Source organism: Limanda limanda, chromosome 2, assembly GCF_963576545.1.
Source record: "Limanda limanda chromosome 2, fLimLim1.1, whole genome shotgun sequence".
Taxonomy (NCBI): domain Eukaryota; kingdom Metazoa; phylum Chordata; class Actinopteri; order Pleuronectiformes; family Pleuronectidae; genus Limanda; species Limanda limanda.
Window position 1 is genome coordinate 26,154,412 of NC_083637.1, and position 27,646 is coordinate 26,182,057.

The 27,646-nt window shown below is 40.7% G+C and overlaps 2 protein-coding genes across 3 annotated transcripts; one reads left to right on the plus strand and one right to left on the minus strand.

The window, feature by feature from the left end:
• Positions 1-234: 234 nt before the first annotated feature.
• On the minus strand, positions 235-12,927 carry sclt1 (sodium channel and clathrin linker 1). Its single transcript, XM_061090794.1, has 22 exons — positions 12,840-12,927; positions 12,426-12,495; positions 11,713-11,780; positions 11,345-11,397; positions 11,126-11,198; positions 10,526-10,581; positions 10,084-10,219; positions 9,231-9,353; positions 8,989-9,054; positions 8,138-8,208; positions 7,937-8,027; positions 7,266-7,357; positions 6,773-6,950; positions 6,473-6,571; positions 4,155-4,226; positions 3,928-4,002; positions 3,651-3,793; positions 3,259-3,451; positions 2,221-2,417; positions 1,466-1,544; positions 677-772; positions 235-544 (listed from the first exon to the last, which is right to left on the minus strand). Exons 1-22 carry the CDS (start codon positions 12,885-12,887, stop codon positions 485-487), a joined length of 2,139 nt encoding a protein of 712 aa, XP_060946777.1. The 5' UTR covers positions 12,888-12,927; the 3' UTR covers positions 235-484.
• Positions 12,928-13,011: 84 nt separating this feature from the next.
• On the plus strand, positions 13,012-18,701 carry c2h4orf33 (chromosome 2 C4orf33 homolog). 2 transcript variants are annotated; one of them, XM_061089219.1, is made up of 6 exons: positions 13,012-13,067; positions 13,665-13,858; positions 15,480-15,540; positions 16,442-16,493; positions 16,581-16,780; positions 17,887-18,701. In XM_061089219.1, exons 2-6 carry the CDS (start codon positions 13,678-13,680, stop codon positions 17,981-17,983), a joined length of 591 nt encoding a protein of 196 aa, XP_060945202.1. In that variant the 5' UTR covers positions 13,012-13,067; positions 13,665-13,677; the 3' UTR covers positions 17,984-18,701. The 2 variants fall into 2 exon arrangements, with proteins under 2 accessions (XP_060945202.1, XP_060945209.1); XM_061089226.1 differs by lacking the exon at positions 13,012-13,067 and adding an exon at positions 13,180-13,364.
• Positions 18,702-27,646: the final 8,945 nt, after the last annotated feature.

The window sequence follows — 27,646 nt, forward strand, 5'->3', positions numbered from 1 at the left end:
CCCTTCCAGTCACCTCCATGAATATGCATCGATGCAGGACTCTGCCAACAGCCATTGCTTTAAGTCAGCTGTGGTTCACCCTCTTTGTGGAGGCTGTCGATAATCAGCAGTTTCCCTCATGACTATGGTTATGTGTACTGATTTAGACCAAGAGATAGTATATACTGTAAACTGTATTAATAGTAAAAAAAAAAATCAAATACGGAAATACAAATATTGAAACTTTTCCACGTTATCCAATTTTTATTAGATGCACCTGTATCAGACATATATATTTAAATAATGCTTGATAAAAAACCATTGGAAACACATTGGTTATTAAAATTAAGACATATTGTAGTCATATCACCACCAGGGCATTAATAACAGCATGTCTGTTTTATGCCTTTGGCCAGTACATTAATATCATATTTTAAAAAGAAAAAACAAAGTGCTCTAAAACATGGCTACATTTCCCCCCCTACTAAACAGTGACCAGTAAACATCACAAAGTCTCTGGATCCACCACGGCCAATTTCCTTCGTTGCGATGCCAGCATACTCAGCTGTAAAAAAAAAAAAATGCAAGTGATAAATAACTTCATTGTTCAATCGGATAACAAGAGAACAGGAAAAATATAGATCTCTCCGTGTATGAGTCGCACCATGTCACCACTTCTCTCAGTAGTTACCCATACCTGCTGTGTTGCAGTAGTTGCCCTTTGTTCCGCATGTGTCAGTCGTCTCTGGAGACGACTCGACTTCTCTTGATACTCTGCGAGCTGCCTCTCGTACTGCACAAACACACGCATATCAATTAGTTCCATGAAGTCAAGTGCACAAAAGTTACAGAGTTGAAGTTTTTGTTTTCAACGTCCTCAAGCAACGAGAGAACACATGGTGCAATTATCGGCATCTATCATGGTGGACATGCTTTCCTGGCGGTTATTTACAGATGTGGAAAACATGCAGGAAACTGTGAATCTTCATATTATTAATTGGCCTCAGTCTTGTGCTTGTGCATCATAATACATTCTCTGAACCTAAGAATTAACCTCTCAGACGTCTGTGTGAGCTCCAATTATTCTTGTCACATTAACTTAACCACCTTTTGAACTAATTATGTCGTATTTCTCGAATAGGTAAACTAGATAGAATGGACAGTGTGAAGTTGAACTTTTTCAAACTCCCCCTGTCAGGCTGCCAGATGCTCCCCACTTCATGCTAATCTTGCAGGTTTCTGGTAAAATGCCTCCTGCTTCTTGCCTTTTTTAGCTGCTGGTCTGAGGAGTGCAATTACAAAGGAGGCCTGACATTTGCGGAGACGAAGATCAGCTGAAAAGGCCTGGACAGCAAAGGGCAGCTCTTCCCATCAGGTAAAAGACAGTGTCCTACACTGAAGGACAAACATCTTACATTTCTCCTTATAAGATCACCATTTTTTTTCATGGTGACCATCTCATATTGGTACACTTTGTGACACATACCTCAGTAATGGTGTTGTGATCGGTTTCCAGCTGCATCTCAAGATCGTGTGAACGCTGCTTCTGCCGATTCAGCTCTCCCCTGAAACAAACGTATAAAGAATTTCCAAAAAAAGATAAGAGCAGAACGGCCTTTCATAGACAAAAAAATACATTTATAAAGCTTTATTTTCAAGTGTCTCAGAAGGTTCAATATTTCCAATAAATCTCAGCACTGTACAGCTGTTGCTGAGGGCAAAACAACTTCAAGTGCTAAGTCAATTTTTGTTTTGGTTCGCCACCTTAGCTGTTGTTTTATCTTTGATCCATTGTTTTTTGATAAAACTCACAATAAAAAAAAGTCTCCAGGCACTAAAGTATCAGAAGCATTGTTTTCTTATTCAATAAAGACAGTTAATGCCAACTTTAAAGAGCACTCCCTTATAAGTTAATTAATATTTCATGTATTTTAAAATAGTCTCATCTTGGGAAGCATTACGTCGGTTGTCTGAACAGTCTGTCATTTAATCACAGGTTTCCATGAGACTGGTTATGTAAGGGCTGTTTATTAAACCAGTAAACATTTGCTAAGCCTGCTTATTCTCTTTGAGCACCAAACTGCTTCACATTTATGTACACATTAAATCCACACTAACAATTGTTGTCAGAGTATGCACAAAAAAATCCATTCAGGTTCCACATCTATTTGAAGTTTATCCTATTTTCTATCCATCTTTCCTTTCTTTTGTCATGTTACATCTCTTTTCATGGGCTCTTACTTAAGGCCTGTTATTTTAGACTCAAAGGCCTGGACTAGGTTCTTGGCCTCTTCCTTCCAGCGCTGAGTGCTCTTCTGCTGTGCTGTGAGGAGGCGCGTCAGATCAATGGTGGAGCTGCGGCTGCTCTCCTCCAGCTCCCTCACCCGAGCGTCGAGCCCCTGTTCCTTCAGGCTGTACTCGTGCTCCACCTGTGACACCTGGAGCAGGGCAGCGGAGTGAGGAGGTGAGAAGACATGAGTTCACTCTTCTGATCCAACATTCATTTAAATAGATGCAGACTCCTCACGATCCAACCTTGTGTGAACTAATAAAAGTGAATTCTTCATTACCGGTTGACTTTAAGCAAGCATGACTTGTGTGTCAACCATGTCTTTCATTCATCATCTCTCTGTTTTTAACCTGTGTTAACTTCCCCATGCCCCCTATGCAAGTATTTATTCCTTTATTTAGCAAGATTACCCAAAGAGTACAGGGTAGATTATCATGAAACTTAGTGGAGAGATGTGGTATGGGTCAGGGAAAAAAAGTATTACTGCAGATCAGGGTTAGGGGCACATCCAGTAATTTTTTCCAATGTTGAAAAAGTCAGGCATAACAAAACGAACTGATCTATGAGTGTGACATTTTGTGCATCTTGATTTAATTTTACTTCAACTATTGAGTCTTGGCCTAGGTATGCACTCTACAGGGTGCCATATTGGTTTCAGAATTAGCTTTCCAGGGACTCAATGTAAAGATGGACGACATGTCTCCACTTACTCCAACTGTCAAAAAATGAAGCCAAAATCTCCCAGATACAAAGACAGGTATTTAGATCATTTGGAGCCATTAGGTGCATTCGACTTTATGCGGCTCTGCTCACACAATGCATGCTGGAAAGAAGTTGACTGATCCCACTGCATCCAGCGCTACAAAATGTCATCAGGTCACATGACTTTAAAGGATATATATGCTATATATATCTAAAACCCTCTGGCTGTTCTTGTAGAAAGCACCTAATCCTTCAACCATTTCTGTTACTATCCATTATTAAGTCACCTGTTGTTTGGCCTTCTTTTGAAGCAGCAGGGTGGCTTTGCGGAGCTCATCCATCTCCCTCCGGAGCTGCAAGTTCTCCTGTTGCAGTTGGAGCCGCTCCTCACTGACATTAACGCTGTCGTCCCGGGCTGCAGCCAGGGAGACCTGCAGCCGCCTCACCTCCTCTTGGCACCGGGACAGCTCCTCGCTGTAGCTGCAGATGGACCGAGAGATCGAGAGAGAAAGAGGAGAAAGACAAGAGACAACTACCATTATTATTGGCAGCAGATAGAGCCACAGGAGCAACACCGGCTGTCATTCTGAGTGCCAGTGGATGTGCGGGGATGGAAGTGATTAAAGGTGGAGAACTCAACTTCCTGCCTTAAATACAAAGTATTAACTACTGCACTTACTCCATGTCCATCGTTTTTAATTTGTTCTTGGTGCTTTGTAGAGTCAAGCTCATGTCTTCCTTCATCCTCTCTGCATTCAGACACCTCTGATGAAGAGCCTCAATCTTCCTGTATTCTGGCTCTGCCCTGCCCTCCTTATACACCTGAAGCAAAGAACATGAAAACAAGCAATAGTATTGCCTAAACCAATTCACGAAACCACCTAATCAAACACTAAACTCTGGGCCAAGATTCAGCAGATGCTTTTCTATGGTTTTAAGGTTTTTATTGAAATAACCTTCTCCAGTTCCTCCTCTGCAGCTTTTCTCTCTCGCAGGGATCTTTCAATCTGAGACTCTTTATCTGCACACTCCTACAGAGAGGCGGAGAGAGAGAACAAGGAGAGTCGGGGAGAGGGGAGGGTTGGAGATAGAATGAAAAAAGATGAGTAGTCAGGTAGAGATTGAAAAAAAAGGATTTTGTGTGATTATGAAAGGAATTTGTCCTTAGAGGACGGGGTCTTACCAGCTGCAGTGCAGACAGCTCCTCGGCCATACGGTGGATTTGAGCGTTGCACTGCTTGCGCACATTTTCTACCTGTTAAAGATAAAGTCACACAGCTCAAATATGGGCAATGACCGCAGGGATCTGAGACGTGTAATTGCTTTGCATTCTTCTTTCAGTTCGATAGACGGTAACTTTTATCCAACAAAGAAGCAGACACTTGACTTGGAGACTGAACTCAGCAGCGTAAGTTCAAAAGTTGAATTGAGGCATAAAGAGAGTGAGGTAATTGATCAATTTCCAGACTTCTGCTTTGACTGGGCAGCACATACAAATTATATAAATCATCAGAAAATTACTAGGAGACACCTTTGAGGCTTTGATCATTTTCTACTGTGGACCATGCTTTTAGGAAAGAGCTACTTCAATGTGCCAGGCGAGCACATGTCTTAATACTAAAGATTCAGAGAAATAAAAAAAAGCAGAAAGTCTTAAAGGTTCAGTGTGTAAAGGGGTCAATCCGCAGATTGCTGGTGTATAAAATAATCTTGGTGGTGTTTTCACTAGTGTGCTTCATCTAAATTGCACAAATTATCTTTATTTAATAATTCTTTACCCTAGAATGAGCCCACAGAAGTCTCTGTTATCTTAACATTATATTTAAAATATTGTTATTGTTGTAGAGCATTACACTGTCCTAAAAAAAGGTTTGTACTGGTTACAATTAAAATAAAAATATTCTTTAGACCACAATTAATTCAATTTACGACATTTCGACTATGACAGATATGATCAAATAGCACTCCCCAACAACTGAAAATTAAGTTGAGTAGCCTAGAAGAGAATAAACCTTGACATTAAACATTATCTCTCAAACTACAAAAGTAACAGTATATAAGTATCCATAGTTTCTCGCAGCCAAGCAAAGTGTACTGACCAGGATGTTGGTAAACTCAGTTATAAGTTACACATGGGTCTTGCTTGTAGCTTAATTAAAGCATTTTAACTTTGAGAATAAACTACAACACTCACTGACAATACAACTATGTATGCCACTACAACCAACGACGTGGAATCGGGAAGAACGATTGTGTGCTCTTGTTTAGGTTTACAAGATCCAAACAAAAATGGGGCCAGTTTGGAAATACATAGTAACACCATGCTACTGTCAGGTATTTATTTGAGACTTCAACCCTCGTGCATAAACGTCTGAGTGGTTCTCAAATCTTCAGGTAAGTCTGAGGTCTGACTGGAGCAGTTTGGGGATTAACTCTTAATCACGTGCTTATTCTCAACATTGATTGGCTTTAAATGAAATTGAGGGCGAGTGGAAATTAAGCTCAAAACACTTTGGCTGCATTGTTCAACTTTAACCACCAACTATATGACAAATTACCTGCTACCCTGGAAGGTAAAAAAAAAAAATCAAAGCCAAGGTCTGGTTTATAATTTACTGAAAGTTGTATGCACCAATGGTTAATCTCTAAATTTTCATCTTGTGTTGAAGGCTAGATAGACCCTAAAATGACAGCCAGCACCGAAGTTATTCAAGGCTTCATTAACAGGATTAAACAGTTGAAGGGCTTGATGAAGAAGACCCATTAATAGAGCATTAATCACCATGTCTCTAACCGAGGTTAGGCAGGAGGAAAGAGCAATTTGCTTTTGGCTTATTGGGTAAAAAAAGACTGGAGCTGTGGAAATGGTACAGCTAGAGGTTTTGGTTTAATGTGTGCAACGAGTATTCTGACCATGTTTTTTTTTTAAATTGTAATATGATGAGGAAATGTAGCAAATTTATGAGGAAAAAACAACTAAAAAAAAACATGCTCAGAGTTTCCCTCCTGGATCCAAATCTTGAACCAACCTCATTGTGAAACTGTGAAATCCCTTTGAATATCACATTTCTACCTCCACAAAAGAGGCATTTTCCTTCAAGAGAGTGTGATTATTTTATGCAATAGACTCAGTGTCTTACACAATCATTTCAAAGTCCTGATACCACAAAAATGTGTGGCTGATGAGCCAAAATATGAGGTATTGCGTTATTTGTGGACCTACAGTTTATTAAATGGTAACTTAACAAGATGCTCCACATTCCTCATTTTAACGTAGGCAACATGCTGTTCTCAATATATTTGATTTGTACGACCGTATTTCTTTTTAATATACAGGTTTGGCACAAATAGCTTTATATCATCCAAAGCTTTTAAGAGATAGAGATTTTTCTGAGCTGTATTTCTTTTGTTTTCTGTCCTCTCTTTCTTCAGTGTTATTGTGGAGGATGTTTGTAATCTTTGCTCGTGTTCTTCTCTTGAGAACCATGCAAACCTCCAAACCTCTTTTCTGGTGCGGACCGCAGCGTCCTGGATCAACTGTTTGATGGCCTCCTTCGTCTTCTCTAGATCCTCCATCCTCTGTTTCTCTCTTAACAAGGCCTGAGGGGAGAGGGCAAAGGCAGACACAGACTCACTTTTCAGTGGAAAAGTTCTCTATTGCTGAAAGAATTTGGACACTTGTCAGCGGATAGTAGAGCTTAATAGACTGAGGGGGAGGCTTGGCGAGTGAAGTAGACTAAAAGAGAGGGAGAAGAGATAGCGTGATAAAAGAAGAGAAAAAGAGCGAGCGACAGCAGTTACCTGGTCCTTCTGCAGTGCAGCCTCCTCCGCCACCTGAACGCTCTCTCGAACTTTGGCCAGGGCCTCATACTTCTCCTCTTCTAGGGTGCTGCAACGTCCCTGGAGTTCCCCCAACTTTCTCTCCCACACAGTTTGCTCTCTGCGAAAGGACTCTGCCTCCTGAGATGATGCCTTCAGCCTAGCAGCGCAGAAAAGGGGTGAGAGACAGAATCTTGTATCTCTGATGTGAAATACCATGACTTTTGAGGTTCAAACACAAAGCCGCTCTATATTCTCTGTACTGTTGTTGATGTTGTTGTGCTGCTGTTATGTATTTAAAGTCACTTAAATTATCATATCTTGTGACTGACTTCTAAGGCCCATTGTGATTCATTAAATTACACTATAACATGCACAGTTTTCTCCCCTCATCAGTCTGGAATCTACATCTGAGAGTTCTATGAAACATAAATGTGAGAAATAATTGAAATACTTGACAGTTAAAAATAATCACCTGGCCTCTAGCTGGCTCAAGGCTGCCTGGAGCTGATGGAGCCGTCTGTCGGCCGCATCTTCGCGGCCCTGAGCCTCTGCCACATCCTCCTCCTAGATACACGCAAACACACAGATGCGGCTGTCAGAGCAGAGCTGCAGGAAACCAGGATTTCCGTTGCAGGGTAACACAACTAATTTGTTGTTATGTTTAGAATAAATTTCCAATATAATGAAAAAAGGTGGCTATGAAAGCCCAAAGTGATGCCAATCAGCCAAATCTAAAATTGGTACTCAGGAGACTGGATAAGTCTGCCAAGGCGCAAATTGTAAGGTTCTTATAAAATAACCTAACAATTCACTAGATCTGTATTTATATTTGGATCTACACCACACACTCAAATATATCAGTCTCCATAATGCACAGAATAATTTACATCAAGATCCATTGATTAATCTTTGAGAAATTAAGGAAAATGTTGAAAAGCGCAAAGTTAAAGAAAGTAATAAAAAAAAAATCGTGTTTCTGTATAATCTTGTTTACAAACAAACCAAACAACTAGTAAATAAGCGGACAGGGATGAAAACATAGCCTCCATGGCGGAGGAAGCAACCAAAAACCAGAATTCCATTCCACTGTCATTAGGTGGACACTAACAACAAATTTTCTTTTGCACTTTTTTCTTCCCTGACCCGTCTCTGCATCTGGTTCTGGACATTCTGCAGCAATTTGGTCATCTCATCCACTTTGGCTGTGGCCGTCCTCAGTTCAGCTTTGGCTTGTCTACAGAAGGAAGGAGAGAGAAAAAACAGCAACAGTCGAAACATATAACAACACAGAAAACTGGCTGCCATTTCCAATTTACAGTCGCCTTATTCGGCGAGCTCCGTCACCTGAGCTGACTGTGTTGCTCCTCCATCTCCGTGCTCTGCTCTGTCACCGTCTTCAGCAACTGATGGTTGGTCTGAGTGTGGCAACAAATACAAGACTGCCATTTATGCGGCATGACTTCAAACTTTACCTCAAAACCAACTTTCCCCAAAACTTCTCTCAGAGCTTTGTATGTACTTTTAGAACAAACCCCATGGAGCCTCTGTCATTCACAGCTACATAGTCACTTGTTCCTACATGCAGGGACTGAAAAAGGCAGCATGTGTGATAAGTGAAGAGAGGGGGGGAGTAAAAGGGTTGTCCTCTCATTAAAAATGCATTAGAGGGATATAGTATTACTCTGCCTGCACATGTTGTATTAGCTCCAAAATAACCACCAGGCATACGTACCTCTGTGTGTGTGAAAGTGGGGGGGGGGTTGTATGTGTAGGTGTGTGTGTGTGTGTGTGTGTGTGTGTGTGTGTGTGTGTGTGTGTGTGTGTGTGTGTGTGTGTGTGTGTGTGTGTGTGTGTGTGTGTGTGTGTGTGTGTGTGTGTGTGTGTGTGTGTGTGTGTGTGTGTGTGTGTGTGTGTGTGTGTGTGTGTGTGTGTGTGTGTGTGTGAGGGAGAGAGACAGATACTAGTGCTTGGAAAAGAAAAATCTAAGGTAGTTAGAGGATTACCAAGCGAGATGACAGTCCATTATGCAACCAAGACAGTTCTGGCTGACTACCAGAGTGATTTAGAAACCAATTCACTTAGTTGCAAGAGTAATTATTAGAGCAGGGCTCACTTCGGAGAAATCCACACCATTTCGATCCCATGGCTAATTAGGAGGCAATAATTTAACACACTTTTAATTAACCGTCACTTACCGATTCCAGCTTCTGATTGGTGACTTCGAGTTTGTGTGAGTGCTGCTGGAACTGAACAAGCTGATCCTGTGGCAAATGGAAAGGGGACATCACTAAAATGTAACTACATGTAATTACCTCATGCCTATATCAAGCATTAACTGTAATTACAGCAATTAATTAATAAAAGCGCCATCTAGTGGTGAAACGATGACGTTCTAATAACCAAAATTGTTTTGCATGTTATTGTACGACAACTGAACCTTGAGCTGCCGTCTGTGAGCATCGTGGACCTGACCATCCGAGTTGGATTTCTGGTAGACCTGCTGGAGGTGGTCCAGCTCCTGGGCTGCCGTCTGCCACAGCTCCATGGCCTGCAGCCGCTCCTGACGCACATAAACACAAACACACACATTTATACACACACTCAAGAGGCATTCATTCAAGCTGAGGAAATTGTTGCTTTCCTCCTTAGAGTTAGATGAGAAGAACGCAACCAAAGCATTTGTGCATTCAGCAAAGACAGAAAGACAAAGCATAGTAAACAGCTGGACTCATTCAAAGAGTAATAATGTCTTCTAACCAGTTCCAAATTGGTGTTATTTTCAGATGGATTCTTCTTGGCAAGTGAGCAAGTGTGGGAACATGCATGCTTATTGTGCATGGCAATAAATTTGTTCAATCTTCAAATGGAGTCTTTTCTGATAAAACTGTCTCCGTCCTTCCTTTGTTTGCTTTTCGTCTCTGTCTCGCTCTTACACTAACTACAAACACAAAAACAGTAGTTGTTTGCCGTGGACATGTCACGACGAAGTTAGGTACAAATGCAGTGTATCATAAAAAATTAGAGCAGCTTGCAACCCCTTGAAAAAAAAGACGTGCTGTGTGAAGATAGCAGAATGAGGAAAAACGGAGCTTGAAAGTCTCCAATGGCCGTGACGGAGCCAGAATGCAATGCTGCAGCCAGATGGTGTGTACATGGGCTGCGAGACAGCAAACAACCGCCTTCCCCAGCATTATTTTGTGACGAGTAATATGCAGATTATATAAACACATAATTGCAATCGTGGACTTAATTTATAAAGATTTAGATGTCACATATGGAATTATGCAGACCTGCTCCGACAGCTGGATCTGTTCTTGGAGGTTCCTGATGAATGCCTCCTCCTCCAGTGTGCTGCCCTCCGCTCCTGGAGCCACGGGAAGACCATGCAGCTGCTTCTCTACAGACTCCCTTAGCTCGGCATGCAGCCTGGAAAAGACAGGTGTTGATACGTAGGAATCTGATTTAAGGGGTCATTCATAGAAAAACGTTAAAAATGTGTGAATAGCTTGTGATTATCAATCAAATATCACAATCTTGATCTAGGATGTGAGGTAAATGTTTCAACAACTAGCTGTAACCTTATCTTATGAGTGCAAAATAATCCAACTAAGAAAACAACATAATATCTGATGCTGTCTAATAACAACTTGTTGATTGCTGTGATACATCCACACTAATGTCTCCTGGTGTGTCACCATTCTTCCTATGTTGACACCAGTAGACAATAGCTACCTTTCGTTCTCTTTGACAACCCTCTCCAACTTCACTTTGACATCTGTCATCAGCGCCTGTTTATTTTAAAAACAAGAGGGAAATTGTCTAGTATTAATCAGTTCAGACATGCTGGTAGATTTTAGAGCCCCCGCAATCAAATCCGAGCTCAGGTTTTTACATTTGAAAGTAACAATTGATAAATAAAAATGAGTGGTTTAGTATTCATGAGAAAAAGAGAAATTTCAAGATCATAACAAATTCATCACACAGGTTTATTTTTTTTGTCTGGGGCAGTTAAATGCAAGACTGTATGAATACCAATTGAAATCTAATTTATAACCAAAGTTTTGATAGAAATACACAACAGAATTGAAAATATACTTGTTCCATGCAAAGCAATGTGTCCATCTGACTGTACTGCCTTGATCTCCATTGTCCCAAGTTTAAAAGACAGTGCAGTTTCCTTCATAAGTGCTTGTCATTCTCTACCCATTTATCATAAAACTAGCATTTATCCATGTTTATTAACAACCTAGCAGTCTGACTAAAAGGGCCCTATTTTATTATCAATGTCATAACTGAATCATAACTGAACCCTATTTTAAAAGTGTGTTTTACCTGATATCTCTGTAACTGTTCATTCATTTCATCCATGTGCCGATCATACTCTGCGATCAGAGGAGCCATCATGCTGTAACACAGATTAATGGTAATCACTTTAGGGAAAAAATCATCAAGAGTGAGTTGAAATCACTAAAAGGTTGTTTCCCTGTATCTCAGACTTAAGAACAGTCATGTGTGCATTGCTATACAAGAAAGACTTTTGTCAGGCCTGACCTTCTGTCTGAGATCCGGTGAGAAGGAGACCCCGTTCTTCTTTCATCCTCAACCTGATGGACATAAGATATGCAGGGGTCAAAAGGTTAGTCCCATGGTGTTTTCTATTCACTTAATTTAGTTTCCTTCATGAAAAAAAACTAAATATCGACTGAAAAGGTTACAGAGAACAGATAGTTCATTGATATATACCCATATATGTATGTATATATATATATACAGTATACAGTATATATATATACTGTATGTCTTATTGAAAAGCATACTGATAATAATATAAATACAACACACCAAAAAATGCCAGAAAATCATTTTGGTTAAGTCAAATATTTGACATTTGATACAAGTTTTTGGTGATTCCTCTATACCTGAGATGATGTGGACTGAAAGTGGTGTCCGTACTGATGCTGACTGAGAGCAGAATTTAACCCTTGGTCTGAAAACAAAGAAACAGTTACAACTTTTCAGCACTTTTAAATTGTATCATTCACTAATTAAGTTTAGTGAAAGCAGAGTAAGGCAATCACAAACATCTTGGAAACATCTTGGGCATATTGAGCCTTTGCCAGCACAACCAAAATACAAGTTAGAAATGTATCTTATTAAGACGTTTTAAAGTATGACAGATTAAGTATATGTCATCCATGAGTGACATGAGCACTTTGTGAGGAAAGAGATTGAGATGCATGTGAGCAACTAAGCACATGAAGGGAAAAACACAAATAGAAAATATGATGGGTTCATATTCAATAAGCTTTCGTGGAGCATTGATCTTAACCAAAGCAAAAGTTTGAGCACATGAACAACCAGTTCTATGATTAGGCAGGTGTGTTTGATGGAAGATCTGTCTGTGTAATGAAGAGCTTGGATGACAACAAATAACTACTGCAGTATCAGTTTATATAATGTGTGTGTGTGTGTTTGTGTTACTAGAATCCATGCAGTTATGATCTGTTAGGTCCTAAGAGAGGTGTCCTATGGTCTCATACATATCAAGGTATCTTATTCTCTCCATCTGAACACTATAGGGTCGTTTTCGTTTGGCAACTTATAAATACTACCCTGCCTGGTTTGTTCTTACCTTGATCCACGTCTGCATCCATGGTGAGTGATGGTGAGTGCTGGTGAGTGATGGTGAGTGGTGGTGGGCTCTGAACAGAAGCAGACAGTTGTCGTTGACAGGTTGAAAACGATCAGCACTATAAACCTTTTATTTAAAGCAGAGACAAGTACGACCTCTCCCACTCGATGAGTCAGTGGCTGTTTTCAGTTCAGTGGAGGATTTCAAACCGTGTGTCGGTAATACGTGACTTGAGCTAACGACGACATAAAGCTGCTTAGTGTATGAGATGGTGTTGTTAGGTGTCGCTGTTAGCATTAGCAGGCGCAGCTAATCAATCTCGGCTAAAGCTTGGCTTACTAAACCCTGTAAAGTGTTGTTTAAATGTCCGACTTGCAAGACACAACAATTACATGAGGGTAAAGTGACACTTACGAGTTGTATGAGCGTGTTATGTGTAGATAGAGGGAAACACGGAGACATGGGAGGGTTTGTTGTTCTCCTCGGTTGCGCCGTCCGTTTTGAAGGCAACAAACAGCAACCAATGGCAATGAGGGTGTGCTTCGCTAAAGCAGTTCCGTTTGTGCAGCAGTGGCAGAAGAAAAGTTCCGCTCTGAGCAGGATAGCCCCAGTCGGATACATTGGACATGTCTGTGTAGATAGGTGAGTCAGCTGCTTCATTTTAATTCCACTTTTAGTCACGTTATCACATGTGACTTGTTGGGAAGTGAAAGTATGTGCTTTTAAACACGGTTAGATTCGATAGGAACAACGCTTTTCGGATCAGACGCGCCGGGCAGCTCTCTGTTATGATTTCCTGATAAATTATATGTTGGCGAGGAGAAACCTTTTTTTTTAGCAAACAACTTATATTTGGTTTCCTTTATTCGTCCTGATCTTATCTGATAACACAACCACCTCGTCAGCTGGATTCACTTTGGGTGTTCAAAGTTTCAGGAAGTCAGTGTGTTATTGTCTGTATCAGTTATTGAGTAATAGACGTGTACTTGATATGAACCCTGATTAGAAGTTGTAAAAGAGCCTAACGGTGAGTACATTAAAACAGGACAGGCTCAGCTGGGACACAGTGGGTCTTTGCAGGCTTTAACAACATGGGGTTAGCTCAGGAACTTCAGTGTGTGACTCTTATCCACTTGCTGCTGTGCTGTACATCTCTGTGAGTTTGGAACATTTGCCTCACTGTGTCACTCTTCACAGCAAACCTTACTCATTCTGAATGATTTTGTGTTTTTCTTCCAGTCCTCTCCCACTGATGGAGTTTTCTATCCAGAGCACCTGGGACAGCAATCCCGTGAACCATGAGCCCATCAGGATCCTGTTCTCTCCCGGACAAGGCGGGCTGAAGATTGAGGTGTTCGGTCCCTTCTTCAATGACCCCGCAGCTCCTGCAGGACCCCCCAGTCAGGCCTTCCCTGGACTCTGGGATTATGAAGGTGGGTAAGAACTAAGGTAGGAGTCCAGGCACGAGAGATGCTGCGTGTATGATACCGCAGCATACAGTTTTCTAGAGATGCAAATACTGTGGATGTGGGTAAGAGCGTTTAAAGGTCGACTGATACAAGCACGATAAAAGTCTATGAATAAAGCGATTGGAAAAATATGATGTTTAAGAAGAAATAATTGAATTTTGATCTCAAATCAAAGTTTGCCTAATGTGGTAAACAATCAGAACACGGTGCAACATCCTCTGCCGTTAACCCTTCGACTAGTGTGAGGAAAAACTACCCAAAAAATAATAATCTTATCAGGCAGATAAAAATGCAGAAACCTCAAAAAGAGTCTCAAGTGAGCAATACTTCTCCGAGGACAGACAGCAGTGCAATAAATGTCGCATGTAACAGAATTCATCAACAAAATAACAATAATTTAAATATTCATGAGAACAGGCAGTGTCCAACATAAAAGTAAAGTTTATGTAAAAAGAAAAAACGTCTGACAGATGAAGGTTGGTGTTGCATGGAAAGCAGAGCAGAAATGACATTTGTCACAATAACAACAATGGAATATATGAATGTTAAATTTGCAGGGCTACTTAAAGGAAGAGTGACACATTTTCAGAAATTTGCAAGGGCGGCGCAAATGGTTATATAGTGGTTAGCGCCGTCGCCTCACACCAAGAATCTAAACCCCGATCTTTTGTGTAGAGTTGGCATGTTTTCCCTGTTTGTTTGTTTGTTTTTTTGTTTTCTCCATATTTCACACTTATTCTCCAGTCAATAAAGTCCCAAAAAATGCCTGACAAATTGTTTAAAAAGGCAACCTATTCCTTTTTCGGATTGGAATGATGCAATTCAAATGTGTGGAATTATTCCAATGATAAACTGAATACTCTATTGTGAACGGTATTTACTGGACTTTAAGAAAGGTCATGTTCACACCTCCTATAATAGATATTGTTATAGATTGTATGTAACAGGCACAAGTGTTGTGTCTATGGTCTCCACCTGTCAATAGCTGTATATTGTACCACTGTAATTCCAGCCATGACTTAGTGATATAGTCTGTATGATGCACTTATCTTAAGTCACTTTGGATAAAAGCGTCATCTAAATGTAATGTAATGTAATATAATGATGCAATCTCTCCAAGCTGAGATAAAATTCTGAATTTAGACCAATGAGGTTTGAGAGACTAGGGACTATCTGTGTTTATGAGGTCATAATGCTAATTGCATTATCATTGCTATTGTGACACAGCAATTAAACCTTGTAATGAGGTTGAGTAACAACAATTCTATCTAATTGACCTGAAGTAAGTTCGATTTCTGGTTAATGAGCCCCACATATTTGGCCTCATTAATATTAGTTATTATATTGGAAATCAATTCCATTATAATCTAGTGGATAATGAGCAGCCTGGTTGATCCTCATATCTACTTGAACCTTTATGTATCTCTTACTTTTGCATGATGTTAAACTGTACCTTTAAATAACTGATTCGAATGACTTAGGATTTAATAATAAGAATGGGTGCTGATGAGGTTAATAGCACTTTCTAAACTTTATTATATGATTAAAGGTCTTATCTGTATTGTTTTTTTCTTCCTCTCCTCAGTTGTTGAGTCGTTTTTCCTTGATAGCACTACAGAAAATTACCTGGAAGTGGAGCTTTGTCCGTAAGTACTTACAGTAGCTAAGCTGTTGCAATGTGTTATGTTGTTGTTTCTCACAGTACATTAAGACATTATAGGGTAGAAAAGGGAAATACTCAGAAGTAGTGAGCCACAGTCGTTCAAGGACTTGCTTCCCACCTCTCTGAGAGAGCGCTACATCCAATCCTTCAAATGTCTGTGAGCGTCATAGAAACAAGACTGACAGTGATTAGATCTGAACCGCATTCGACCTTTCCTTATCATCTGACATATCGTCTGAGGTAATCATCTGACAATCTAACAGCACTTGGCTGCTTACCAAAATCTTTGTTCTTTTAGACATCTGCAGACAGCTCACTTTCCCAGGGTCCACCGGTCAGCTGAGTAACTGTAGTGAGTTTAACCCTCTCTCGCTCTCCTTCCCTTTCACAATTTAGTCTTTTTTTAGTTCATCATCTGCAAGAGATGTATTTCTGGACTGTTTTCTTCCTTTTAATTTCTGCAGTGAAGACATAGGAAGATGTTATTTCCTCTCGTGGCAGCAGAACACGTTACAGGAGCCTAAGGAGGCTGCTGCAGGTTGAAGCAACAGTATGTAATTATTAATGAGCAGCAGCGCCCTCTCCAGTCACACCTGATCTCTTACTTCTTGAACCAGAAGAGCAGCCTCTGTAACAAATACATTAAAATATATTCAGAATTCTTAATATTTTAAAAGGTTTCTCACTAAATGTTGGATTTAAACACTGTTTTTTAGTGAATTCTCAGTTTTTTGTCTGATCAACAGTTTGGTGTTTCTCATTGGCCTTGCAATATTTAAAAAGAAAAAAAATATAAGTTTCAGAAACATATCTTATACTGGGCCAGTATGATGACTTTAGTCACACTACAACAATAAAACTTGTTCTTTATGGTTTTACTTTAGACATGGACAACACCTGATTTTACTGCTGTCAGGGGCCGGCCAAGCCTTCCAGGTAGGCAGACATCGAGGAGTTATTGAGAGACTTTCTCTGTGTTAGTTGATAGATATTTCTTATTTATCTCCTTGTTTCTTTCTACAGCAACAACTACCGATGGTGTTTAATGCCACAATCACAGGGGACAGGTGGATGGGGGAGGCTCTTCTCCCCTGGTCGTACCTCCCTCCCAACATTAACAAGATGAACTCCTACGCCATCCACGGCTCAGGAGAGAAGCGCACGTATGAGGCTCTCTACTCTATCCCCAAGCAGGAGATAGTGGAAGGCCAAAAACCAAACTTGTGAGTATGCAGAATCCCAAGTGTTTGTTCAAAGTCATGTAGGTGATCGACACAGATATTATTCAGAAACAAAAACAGTGTTTTGTTAACTTAATTTCTTCTCCCTCAATTACCTTCTACTTGACCCAGAATTGTACTTTTCTTAATTCACTCAAAGGTATTTCTGGTCTGTGAGCTGCAGCCAATTTGTTTTTTTTATAACCATGAATATATGTATGAATTCTCTTTTGTAGCTTTCGCTTTATCTCCTCACAATGTCTTTATTCTCAGCCCAGCTGCATTGTTGCTTAGTTCAGACATTGTAAATGCTGTTAACTCTTTTACACCTAAATTAGCGGGTATGTGCAAATTAGTTTTTGCTGGTAAAACTCCTAAAAAAGGCCATTGATTTATTTCCCATTGCCAGTAGAGGAGTTTACCGTAATGTTTTTTCCGCGTATGTCATGTTTGACGTCACAATCACTTTGAAAACTGGATCGCTTTCACATCGCAGTCTTGCCGAATAAGCACGATCAACCAAATGTCCAGTTCCATCACTGTTGGTTGGAGCCAATTAAAACCGGTGTATACTGCAGAGTTATTAGCCCTGGGAGAGATGCAAATATTAGTGGGTGTTAGAGGGTTTTTGACTAGTGGAAAAACAGGGAAGTACACACTTATCTTTATGGTTTCAATTATTTCACAATTGATTAGTGAGAAGGAGTTGGAGTAGATAGAAGATCATCTGACATCTAAGAGATATATGTATATAAACACATGAAGCATTAATTTTGGATATCTGGGTTGATTTCACCTTGATGTACTGCATGCTGAGAAGTATGTCAATACAATAACCATCTTCTTAAATAACTTAAAATTTTATCCTTTCAACAAGTTAAGTGATAATTTGTCTGGTAGTTTTTGTGTAATCCTGCTGACTTACAGACAGACAAACAAACGCAGACCAAAACATAACCTCCTTGGCAGAGGTAATAACTTGCACTTGTGAGTAAGTAGCCAACACCTGAGCAGATGAATACACTCAGAAAATGACCCATAGAGTTTTTGTTTGTGGGTTTTATGTATCCGACATGCATCGCATAATCAATTCTGTCTCTGTCTTTTAGCCACCGCCTGGAGTATTTCCAAAATTTCCGCCTGCAAAGCATCATGGGAGAAGATTGGGTTCAGCCAGACTCTGATCTGTGGATAGGAAAACCCTGAGCTTTTCAAAAAAGCTCCCTTTTTCCCACTCTGTCTCTCCTGGTCTCTCTCTTGCACACACACACACACACACATACACACACATTCACGCACAGAGACACACACATGCACACACCAGGGCGGCAGTGTTATAGCACAAACACCCATTCCAGGGGAACAAAGGGCAATCAATCTTTATTAGTTAATGATGTCAAACGATTTGACAAGAAATATGTTATCAGCTTGTCAGACCGTATTAGCCTTCACACACATTCATGCGAGCGCACAGACTCAGGCGCACGTCTCACGATATTGGACGTCACCTTATGTTGCCTCAGCAGAGTGTGACCTACAGCGGTTAGCCAGTGGATGGTTTTCGAGGGATGCTCGCTTTGACCTTCAGCTCCTGTGTAGCTAGCGTTTCACTCCAGTGATACAGACACAGCAGGTTTTTGTGTTTCTTTGCCTTGTTAGTGGACACACACTGAACCATACACACGCCTTTGGAAATCTGTTCATCTGAGACACATGCCAGGGCTTTTGAATCATGGCTGCACTGTAATTAGGTCATTTTGCAATCATTCCACTGCCTTTATTGATTTCCTTTTACTATTATATAGGTTTTCAAAATTACTCTCTTGATTGATACGTGTTTTGTCCTTTTTTGTCTTTGTGCCTGCTTGAGAAATGTGATTGGATGTCAGTGCAATGTTTATCTATTAAAGCATTATTTCATTAATTTGGGAAATATTCTTCGTGGCTTTCTTGCTGAGAGTTTGATGAGATGGTTGAAGTAGTGGAAGATGCACTCAGCTCATTCACTACAAAAACCTAAAACAAAATGTAAAAAGTACATACATTCAATCCCTTGATTACTGTAAATAAAATAACAAAATTACTATCAGGAAAATGTACTTAAAGTAGAAAAATTGCTCCTGTGATTGGTTTATTATTATATATGACACAGTGTTGTGCGGTGACAGAATCGATGAACCAATTACCAGTGGTTCAGTGGTCGTCATGGTCAGAAGAAAGGAAAAGATGGAGCAGAAGGAGAGAATAACAAAGAGAGGCCTCTGCCACAGACACAGCTAAATCCTACTTCATCAACTTGTTTGCCAGTGAAGGGATCTGCTCCATCAAACACCAAACTTATATTACGATACATTACTATAAAAAGCAACTTAATTAATCCTGAGGTAATTTAATTTAGGGCAACAAAAGGAAGACAAATACAACAGTCAGACATGTGCTGACAAACAAACACAAAAACAACAGAATAGAAGAGCTGCTCAGTTGCATTAAGCAAGAGAAAATAGAAGAAGAAACACAAAAATTCTAAGGGAAAAGAAATGTCTTTTTTTATACAAAATTTCATTCAAAGTATTATAAATTATAATAGATCTACTGTCTAAAATAATATTATCTATATTATATTAGATAGGCATTCAAGAAAAAGTTTTGTATTCATTCATGTGCCAATCTCAAGATGGAGCACATAATGAGTTGTAGCTTATGTTAAATTTCAGTGATTGTGGCGACGCCGGCGAGCTAGTTCTGTCAGGCAACTCGAGCTGCGCTGCGCCAATCATGTGACATACATCATGTGACATATCACACTCTCCATAACCATCTATAGTACACAACCACCTTATCAGGTGGTCTATTTAACCAGAGAGACCTTTCCCATCAACCCCTCTTGCTCGCACTGCTGCTGCAGTGCCCTCCACCACCCCAACATCCACCTGTAGGCTTCAACGGGGGGGTTACAAGTATTTGCTCCCATCACTCCCATCATTCCTGTGTAATCATATGGGGGAGTGATTAAGTTGGAGCCTAGACGCCAAACACTAAATCTGTTGTAATGCTGCAATAAATGTTCGAACGTGAGTTGTCTGACTGAAATGTGTGTGAAGTTGATACAATGCATGATGCTTGAATATAAAAATAATAATTTTAACACTTTAGCTAACTCTGTATCTCACTCACCCTTTGAACAGTGTGTTGCTTGCCCTCTACATTCACACTTGAAAACTTTGCTAAAATACTTGTTGGTCAGTTCCCAAAGGAACATAGTGGCACAATGTATTGGTTTCCATTACAGCAACAAAATTAGCCGTCTGGTGGTTTGGTGAGCGAGGGCCTGGAATGGAGTCAAATTCCCGGCTTGATTTATTGTTCTAGTCAGCGCCTGGTCTCATTACTGCAGATCTCATACTCAGAGAAAAATACAGAAAAAGGAAACAATTTTTAAAATAAAAAGACAATGTTTCCAGGTTTGAGATAATAAATCACAGCATTGTTCCCTCCTTTACTTCTCCCTCTCAAAACGTAGGAAGATTGTTCTTTTGAATGCGAAAGTGCTTTCTACATGAATCTGTGCATAACAATGCAAGCAATATCATTTGATTCACACTTGTGACATGCCTCACTCTCCACAACCCTCCATCATACACACCTTCACAATTTGGAGGTGTATTTCAGCTGCACAGATCTCCCACCTGTAGGGTCCGACAGTGAGGTTAAAACATTTACACCTCACTTCATTTTGTATCTGTCATATCTGGAGAACTGATGAAGCGGGGGCCTGTAGACGCCAAACTCTATGTTCTGCTGCTGCAATAAACATTTCTGACTTTCTTAGTGGAAGCTGAGTCAAGGACTGTTTGACAGTCATACTGTTGCTAGTCACCCGTCAAAGATCCCAGGATTGTCCACAATGGGGATGCACCTAACATCCAAATAATTCTGCTACTCCTCTGCTTAACAAGCCTCAGCCTTTGTCAATAACTAACCCCATCCAGCAGTGGGCTTTCTTCCATGGTAGTGTGCTTGTCAAAAATGAGACTGAAAAATAAATGTATCATATGGCCAACGGGTAAAGCTGGTGTATAAACTGCTTGTTGTGTGTGATCTTGCGTTTCAGCAGCATCCTCAGTGTGAACCCGTCTAGACAATGTATGGGCTGATCTGACAAATCTGCAGAATTTACGTGATCAGAATCTCCAAAGGATGGTTTCCAGCATCTTGTGGAATCCGTGGCACAAAGAAGGTTATTTGGAGAGCAAAATGAGGCCCTGCATTGGCCTCTGCTGTTGCTAATAAAGTACTCAATGAGACTATATCAAAGTGTCTGTCACGGACTTTTCCACCTACTTGAGAGAAGCTGAGATCACAGGCCCTCTGATCCTCGGCATACCCCCACACACACACACAAGATTATAGGGAACTCACAAATCTCTGTCTTCTGTTGATGACCCTGCGAGTCCCTCCCCCTCGCCCCCTGCCCCAGCCCCTCGTTGAGCCCATGTATTTATCAGAGGCTCCTCTCGGATCACTGGCTGGTAAAAAACGGCTCCTGCCGACCAGGAGACGCGGCCGGCTGATTTTCATGTTGGATGTGTTGCTGTTCGCTGTGGCGGCCCAAAAGCCCATATTGAGCCCTATCAATTTTAATTGGCGTTCTCGCCTTTGAAATGCATGCAGTGATTAGGCCTAGAGAGCCCACTGCTTAAGCCCCCTCCTTATCATGGCCTGCGGTGCCTTGCCACCGCAGCGCACGCTATTCAAACACGCTCACACACACACACACACACATACACACGCACACATATGTATTGTATGCCTGTCTCTTACTAATATAATGTTGCCCCCAAAAGTATGTTTCTGGACACACAAACAGAACTTTCATAAAAACACTTTGATTAATTCGTAACTACACACACCCACCTGTGCGCAGGCAGACGATGTGTGTCCGCGCTAAGATTTAAAGCCAGTTCTCTCTAATTAGTGTGAAGAGATGAGAGGGGAGAGCAGAACAGGTAGCTGCCTCTCCTCTACCTCCAAAGCCCCAGCAGACAAGCAGGCACAAGAGCCGTCTTATCCCCCTCAGAAGGAGAGACCAGCGTGCTCTAAAACATTCAACACCAGCTTAAGGGTGATTCAGCGTGTCAGAAACTTTCTGGTGATCACCCCAGACCTGGTTCCTCATGCATCTCATTCCTTTCAAGTTTAGAGAGTGTTTGAGGGAATGAATGAGGATAAAGTTGTGATGAAAAATAGAGCAAAGGATAAAGTGATCTCGAAACATGAAGAGAGCCAGAGATTGAGAAAGTGAGAACGGTAATGACTTTGCCGGAGTGTTTGGGGATTCTGTGATAGAGGCCAAAATGAAAGATTCATACTGGAGCTAATAAAGAAGCGTGACAACGTGTAGCCTTTGTGGGCTATTGCCAAAAAACATTATCAGATAACACAAAGCCGTGGAAGTTATCGACACACTGCAGTACTCAATTCTTGTGTGGCCGGCATCCAAGGCACCACATTGCACAATAACACTTTGATCAGCGTTCATGTGGGATGTCATCTTAGCTAATCACCAAAGTGCAGTTCGAGCCTAAACTGTAGGCGACCTTATCTCGAATCTGTTTTCCACCAGAACCGAGGCTAAACCAGCCATGCACAGAGGTTAAAGTAAAAAAGGCCTATAATAAAGACCATGTGGAAACGAACACGGCATCCCAATGTTTCCCCGGACCAACTGAATGCTTATTAACTCTGTCTAATTATTGTCAAGTCCATCATTACCGAGAGAGCTGCAGAGGTGAAGGATGGGGAAAGTCATGCTGGGCACAGAAGAGATCTGGACCGGCTTCTGCAGTGTGTGTGTGTGCGGGTGTGAATGCTTAATGGCACAGGTGCTAATTGCAGTTGAAGTCTGCTAGTGTTGCACCTACGAGGATGGCATGGGTAGAATGTGGGATGAAGCTGTTCGGGGGCTGGGGAGAGAAAGAGAGAGACGCAGAGCCAAGTGAATGCCAGGGACATTAATGAGGGCCAGACGAGCCCTACTTCTCAATATCACTGCAGTGAGCGCGAGAGGAGAGAGGGAGAGGATGAGGGGAGCAGAGAGGTTTCATTACAGAAGAATGTTGCAGAAGCATTTGCAAATTTAGGCAAGCGAGGGTCTAATACCACCCCCAACCCCCCCTCCCCCATCCACATGTTTGTAGATAGGCATACATTTTTCATAAAAATAGGGAGAGAAATTCAATCATGCAAACAGAGAATTGTATCTACTCTGACCAGACACATTCAGAAGCGTAGACATACATATGCATTAACATTTCATGGTAACAGTTCATAATTAACAGTTACTTCTGCTTTATTTGCTCATATACACACTACATATACACACACACCTCCCAGCGTTCACACCAGGCCCTGCCGGCATTTGTCACAAGCCGGAATGAGATTCATATGTTATCATTGGGAAACATTTGAAATTAATGATATCAGTGAGAGTGGGGAAAGAAAGTAAATTAAGCTTTGGTTGTTATCAAAACAGAGTATAAATCACAAGTGTTTGCCTAATTGATTCCATTACATTCCCACCTGCCCGCTGACTCTCCCATCCATCCGTGTGTTGTTTATCTTCATTTTACGCTAGATGGATGAAAAGGGGTGTTATTGGATGTGAAGCCCAGTGAATTTCTGCATTGTTTTTTTTCAACGGGCACATTAATTGCCAATTAGCTGCAGCACACAATTATTAGAGGATGTTTGTTCTCGTACAACAAACTCACAAAGAGGCAAAAACTCCCAGTGCAGAAGTTTGCTCATCTGCGAGATGCACAACGGTGATATTGCGTTTGTTTTTTAATAGAAAATAGACCACATTAAGCTTGAAGGTAATTTATGTGCAGCTTGATGTTAGGGTTGTAAGTGAGCACGTTCACTAACTCTTAATTGGGAAATAAATCACGCTGTTGCCATGGCAACAAACACTTAAAAGTAGTCATGGCAAAGTATAGGCATGCTGATCGTGTCTCGGCACCTTGGAGTGTGTGTGTGTGCGTGTGTGTGTGCGTGTGCGTGTCCACTCATGCATGTGTGTTTATTCCCCACCTCAAGCTCATTACCACTGAGTCTTCTTGCGATAGCTGCTGCTGTGTACTGTACATGGCACGGTTTCATTTCATTAGCTCTTGTTTTGTCCTTATTTCCCTTACAGAAGCAGCTACAAGCTCGCTCATTCAAAACCATGGCAAATGTTGAAATAACAATGTATTTAATTGCTTATAGTGAACCAAAAAGAGGCATGATTACATCATCATGCATCATAGTCTTCCCTATATTTCCTCCAGGCCTGTTGTCCTTTGTTTCTTTAGCCCCTCCCTCTTTCTACTTTTTAAATATTTTTCTTTCTCACCTTCCCCTTCATTCAACAACCTTCCCTTCTTCGTTCTTCTCCTGGGTCCTGTCCTCTCCTCTCCGGTCCCCTTCACTTTTTGAAATGGATGGAGGCAGAAAGGGCATTAGCGTAGATGAATGGATAGGCTGCCCTAACACAATCTGGCCCACTTCAGTAGACAATTTAATATGGACTCGCCCACAGTGTGGTTACCCCCGCCAGGGCGCTGCACTAAATCTCACTTTGACTTGTTATGATGGATACAGATCTGACACATCAAAACTGTGTGTGTGTGTGTGTGTGTGTGTGTGTGTGTGTGTGTGTGTGTGCGTGCATATATTTATGTCGGCATGATGGATACGACAGACGATCGGCAGACGGGTGATCTGTGAGAGGCAGAACTGATAATTATAGTATTTATCTGGGTTAGGTGTCACGGCTGCCGGTGCTGCATTGCGTGCACATAAAAGGCTGAAATCTCTTTGAAAGCATTCCATCAATTCAACACCTGCACCTCACTTTTTTAAAAGGGAGCAGACCACACCGGAAAGCGATAAAGTGCATAATTTAAATGGATGTCTTCAAAAGCAGAATGTAGACTGCTGAGTCCATGATGCTTACAGTGGATTCAATTTCACTCTGAGTATACAGAAGATATGTATGGACAATAGGATGAATTACTGGAAATCAAATGAAAAATAATTTATTCTGTTTTGTATAAAAAGCGGCTCAGGGTGAAACTTTAATCTGAAGTACATAAAAAGTCTAACAATGTGTTATTCTTAGAATGAAAGCCCCTGAAAACTTGACAAGTATTTGTCCTTAAGATTAAATATTCATAATTGAATATGCAACAGTCAAAGTTAAAAGAAAAACATCTTCAGGCATTTACATTATTTTTTAACACTTCGAAACACGGCGTACCTGCTTGATCAGTACAGCGTGGGTGTCATTTCATCAGCATTGAAACACGGAGACTAAACAGTCCACCAAAAAATGTTTTAATCGTATTTGTCTATTTATTTACTTATTCAACAGAGACAGTGCAAATTAATACTGTAAATGCATCAGAGTCAGCCAAGCAACTTCATCTGTGGTCCCCGGACAAATATTACACATTCACCCTAAAAATATTAATATAATATTGAAATTGAAATGTTATTGAGCTCATTCATAAGCATGCAATGCAAATAAGATTAAAGGAAAATATTAAAGTTAATAAAAATATCTGCATAGGCGAGACCTGCGACACAGAGTCTCAAGACTTAGCAAAATAAGAAATTAATGTTCACAGAAATATGGATCAAATCCGGCACTAATTGGAACTAAATAAATATCAAATGTTTTCCACATTCTTTTTCTGTTGTCACTACTATTTTTGCTACTACTAACTACAAATGAACCACCCTAATGTTACCTTTTAGATACTTAAACTGTTATTGGTTAATTAGCTGCGGCCTGAGGAAGAGGTAAGACTTTGTGGCTTCCGTCTGAATAGCTGCTGCCACCCTGTCCTCTGCCACCAGCCTCTTTTCAGTCGAGATAAGAGACAAATCAATGGTCTGAAAGTCACTGGATGATCAGTGCACAGTCATTTATCTCCACTGACTCAATTAATCTGCCACTATCATTAAGCAGATCAATCAATGCAACAGAGTGTGTTTCCAAGTGACAACTTTAGTAAGGTGCCCTAATTGCCCCTTATTACAGGGAAATACCATTTATTTATAGAAGCACCATATGTTAATGTAGGAGCATGTTTTAGCTGATGCCCATAAACAGTCAGTAACCGTGAAAAGAAACTATTCTTTTCTAAAACAATATACCAGAGATATAACACAGATAAGCTGTGAGGCAAAAATACTATAGTATTGTGATGGATACTTTCAACATTGTGGGGAGCAATGAAGTCTGAGACTTAATGATATGGGCAGGGATGGGTGCAAGACAATGCAGAGTGAAAGTGAAAGTCTCGGGGCTATTAGGCTGCAGGAAATAGAATTGATGTGATGTTTAGTGTTATCCTCCAGTGGTGTCATCACCTTCCCTCATCCTGCCTATTCTACCTCACTTATTTTCACCAGAGTACCTTTATACATGCATGTTTATAAAGCTTATCACACATATGCATCTGTTGGCAGCCAGTTCAACAAGCAATATGTATTTCCCATCTTGAACAAAACACGTAATTGAATGATTTCCATTCTGAAAACAAATGCAAGTGGAGAGTATATAAAGATGAATGACAATTGCAAAACCTAATGTGGGTGCATGATGGGAAAATTATAAATTGTGTACATACAATAGAAAAAATGTAAATGATAGGATAATACGTAAACCAGGAATACAGGAGCCAAAGTGCTACATATGGGAAACGAGTTAATAAAATAAAACATGCTTATATAAAAATAATATAGGATGAGAAGATAAATTTATAATAATAACTTGTATAATAAAATCTGACTTTAAGGGTAAATACTGATCCGGAGCCCAGAGGAAAGACATGAAATAAAAAGATGTCTTCAAGAGGGATTTCAAAGAGGATAAGGAGCTCACCAGTCGGATCTCCTCGGGGAGGCTGTTCCAAAGAGTGGGGGCCTTAAAGTAAAAGGCCTGAAAAGACTTAAGGAAGCACGGCTGACATAGACCCTGCTCCTCCAACAAGCCCACATCCACAATCTGGACAGGGAATAATATTAAGCCTGGGATTTCCCAGACAAAAGGGAAATAAGGACACTGATCCATAAAGAAAAATGTCTCCTCACAACAGAGGCTCTCCAGCATCACAGTCACTGTGAATGACTTTCGTGAAACTCGAGACATTTCCCATCCTGCCGTCAGCTCCAGGGCCAGAACTCTGGACAGAGCCTCACACCGCAACCCTGACATCGAGAACAACTGCTCGGCAGATGGTTTAAAAATGAACTCTGAACATAATCAAGTTGAGCCTGTGCCCTATTCTCTCTAAATTTGGCTGTTGACCTGTTAAATTGAGTGTGCTGCTAATAGTTGGTATGCCGGGAACACTAAGTACTTTCCGAGTCAGAAAACTGACAACAGAAGAGATGTGTAAGTAGAAGTTTAATAATGTGGCGTGTTAATATTCAGCCTTGGCTTTGCAGCTTTGAAAGGATTATAAGCAAGTTTCATCACATGAAAGTGGAGCCTCCTGGAGGGTTGGCATCTTTGATATAAAGATGTGATCGGAATTTGATTGCAAAAGTACAAATATGGTGCAGCAAAGGGAGAGGGGGTATACAAAGAGGAGGTACGGAATAATCCGGAGGATTTGAATGGAGGAGAGGAAAAGGGATAAACAGCACCGAAAGGGGAAAGAAAATGATGAAAGCAACGAAAAGAATGAGTCGAAGACAAAGAAATCGTGCGGAAGAGAAATAGAGGGCAAGCTTAGAGAGAGAAGATAAGATGTCAAAACTGAGATTCCATTGGAGAGGTGCAGGAGAGGGCAAGTTCGCAAAGGGGGAACTAAA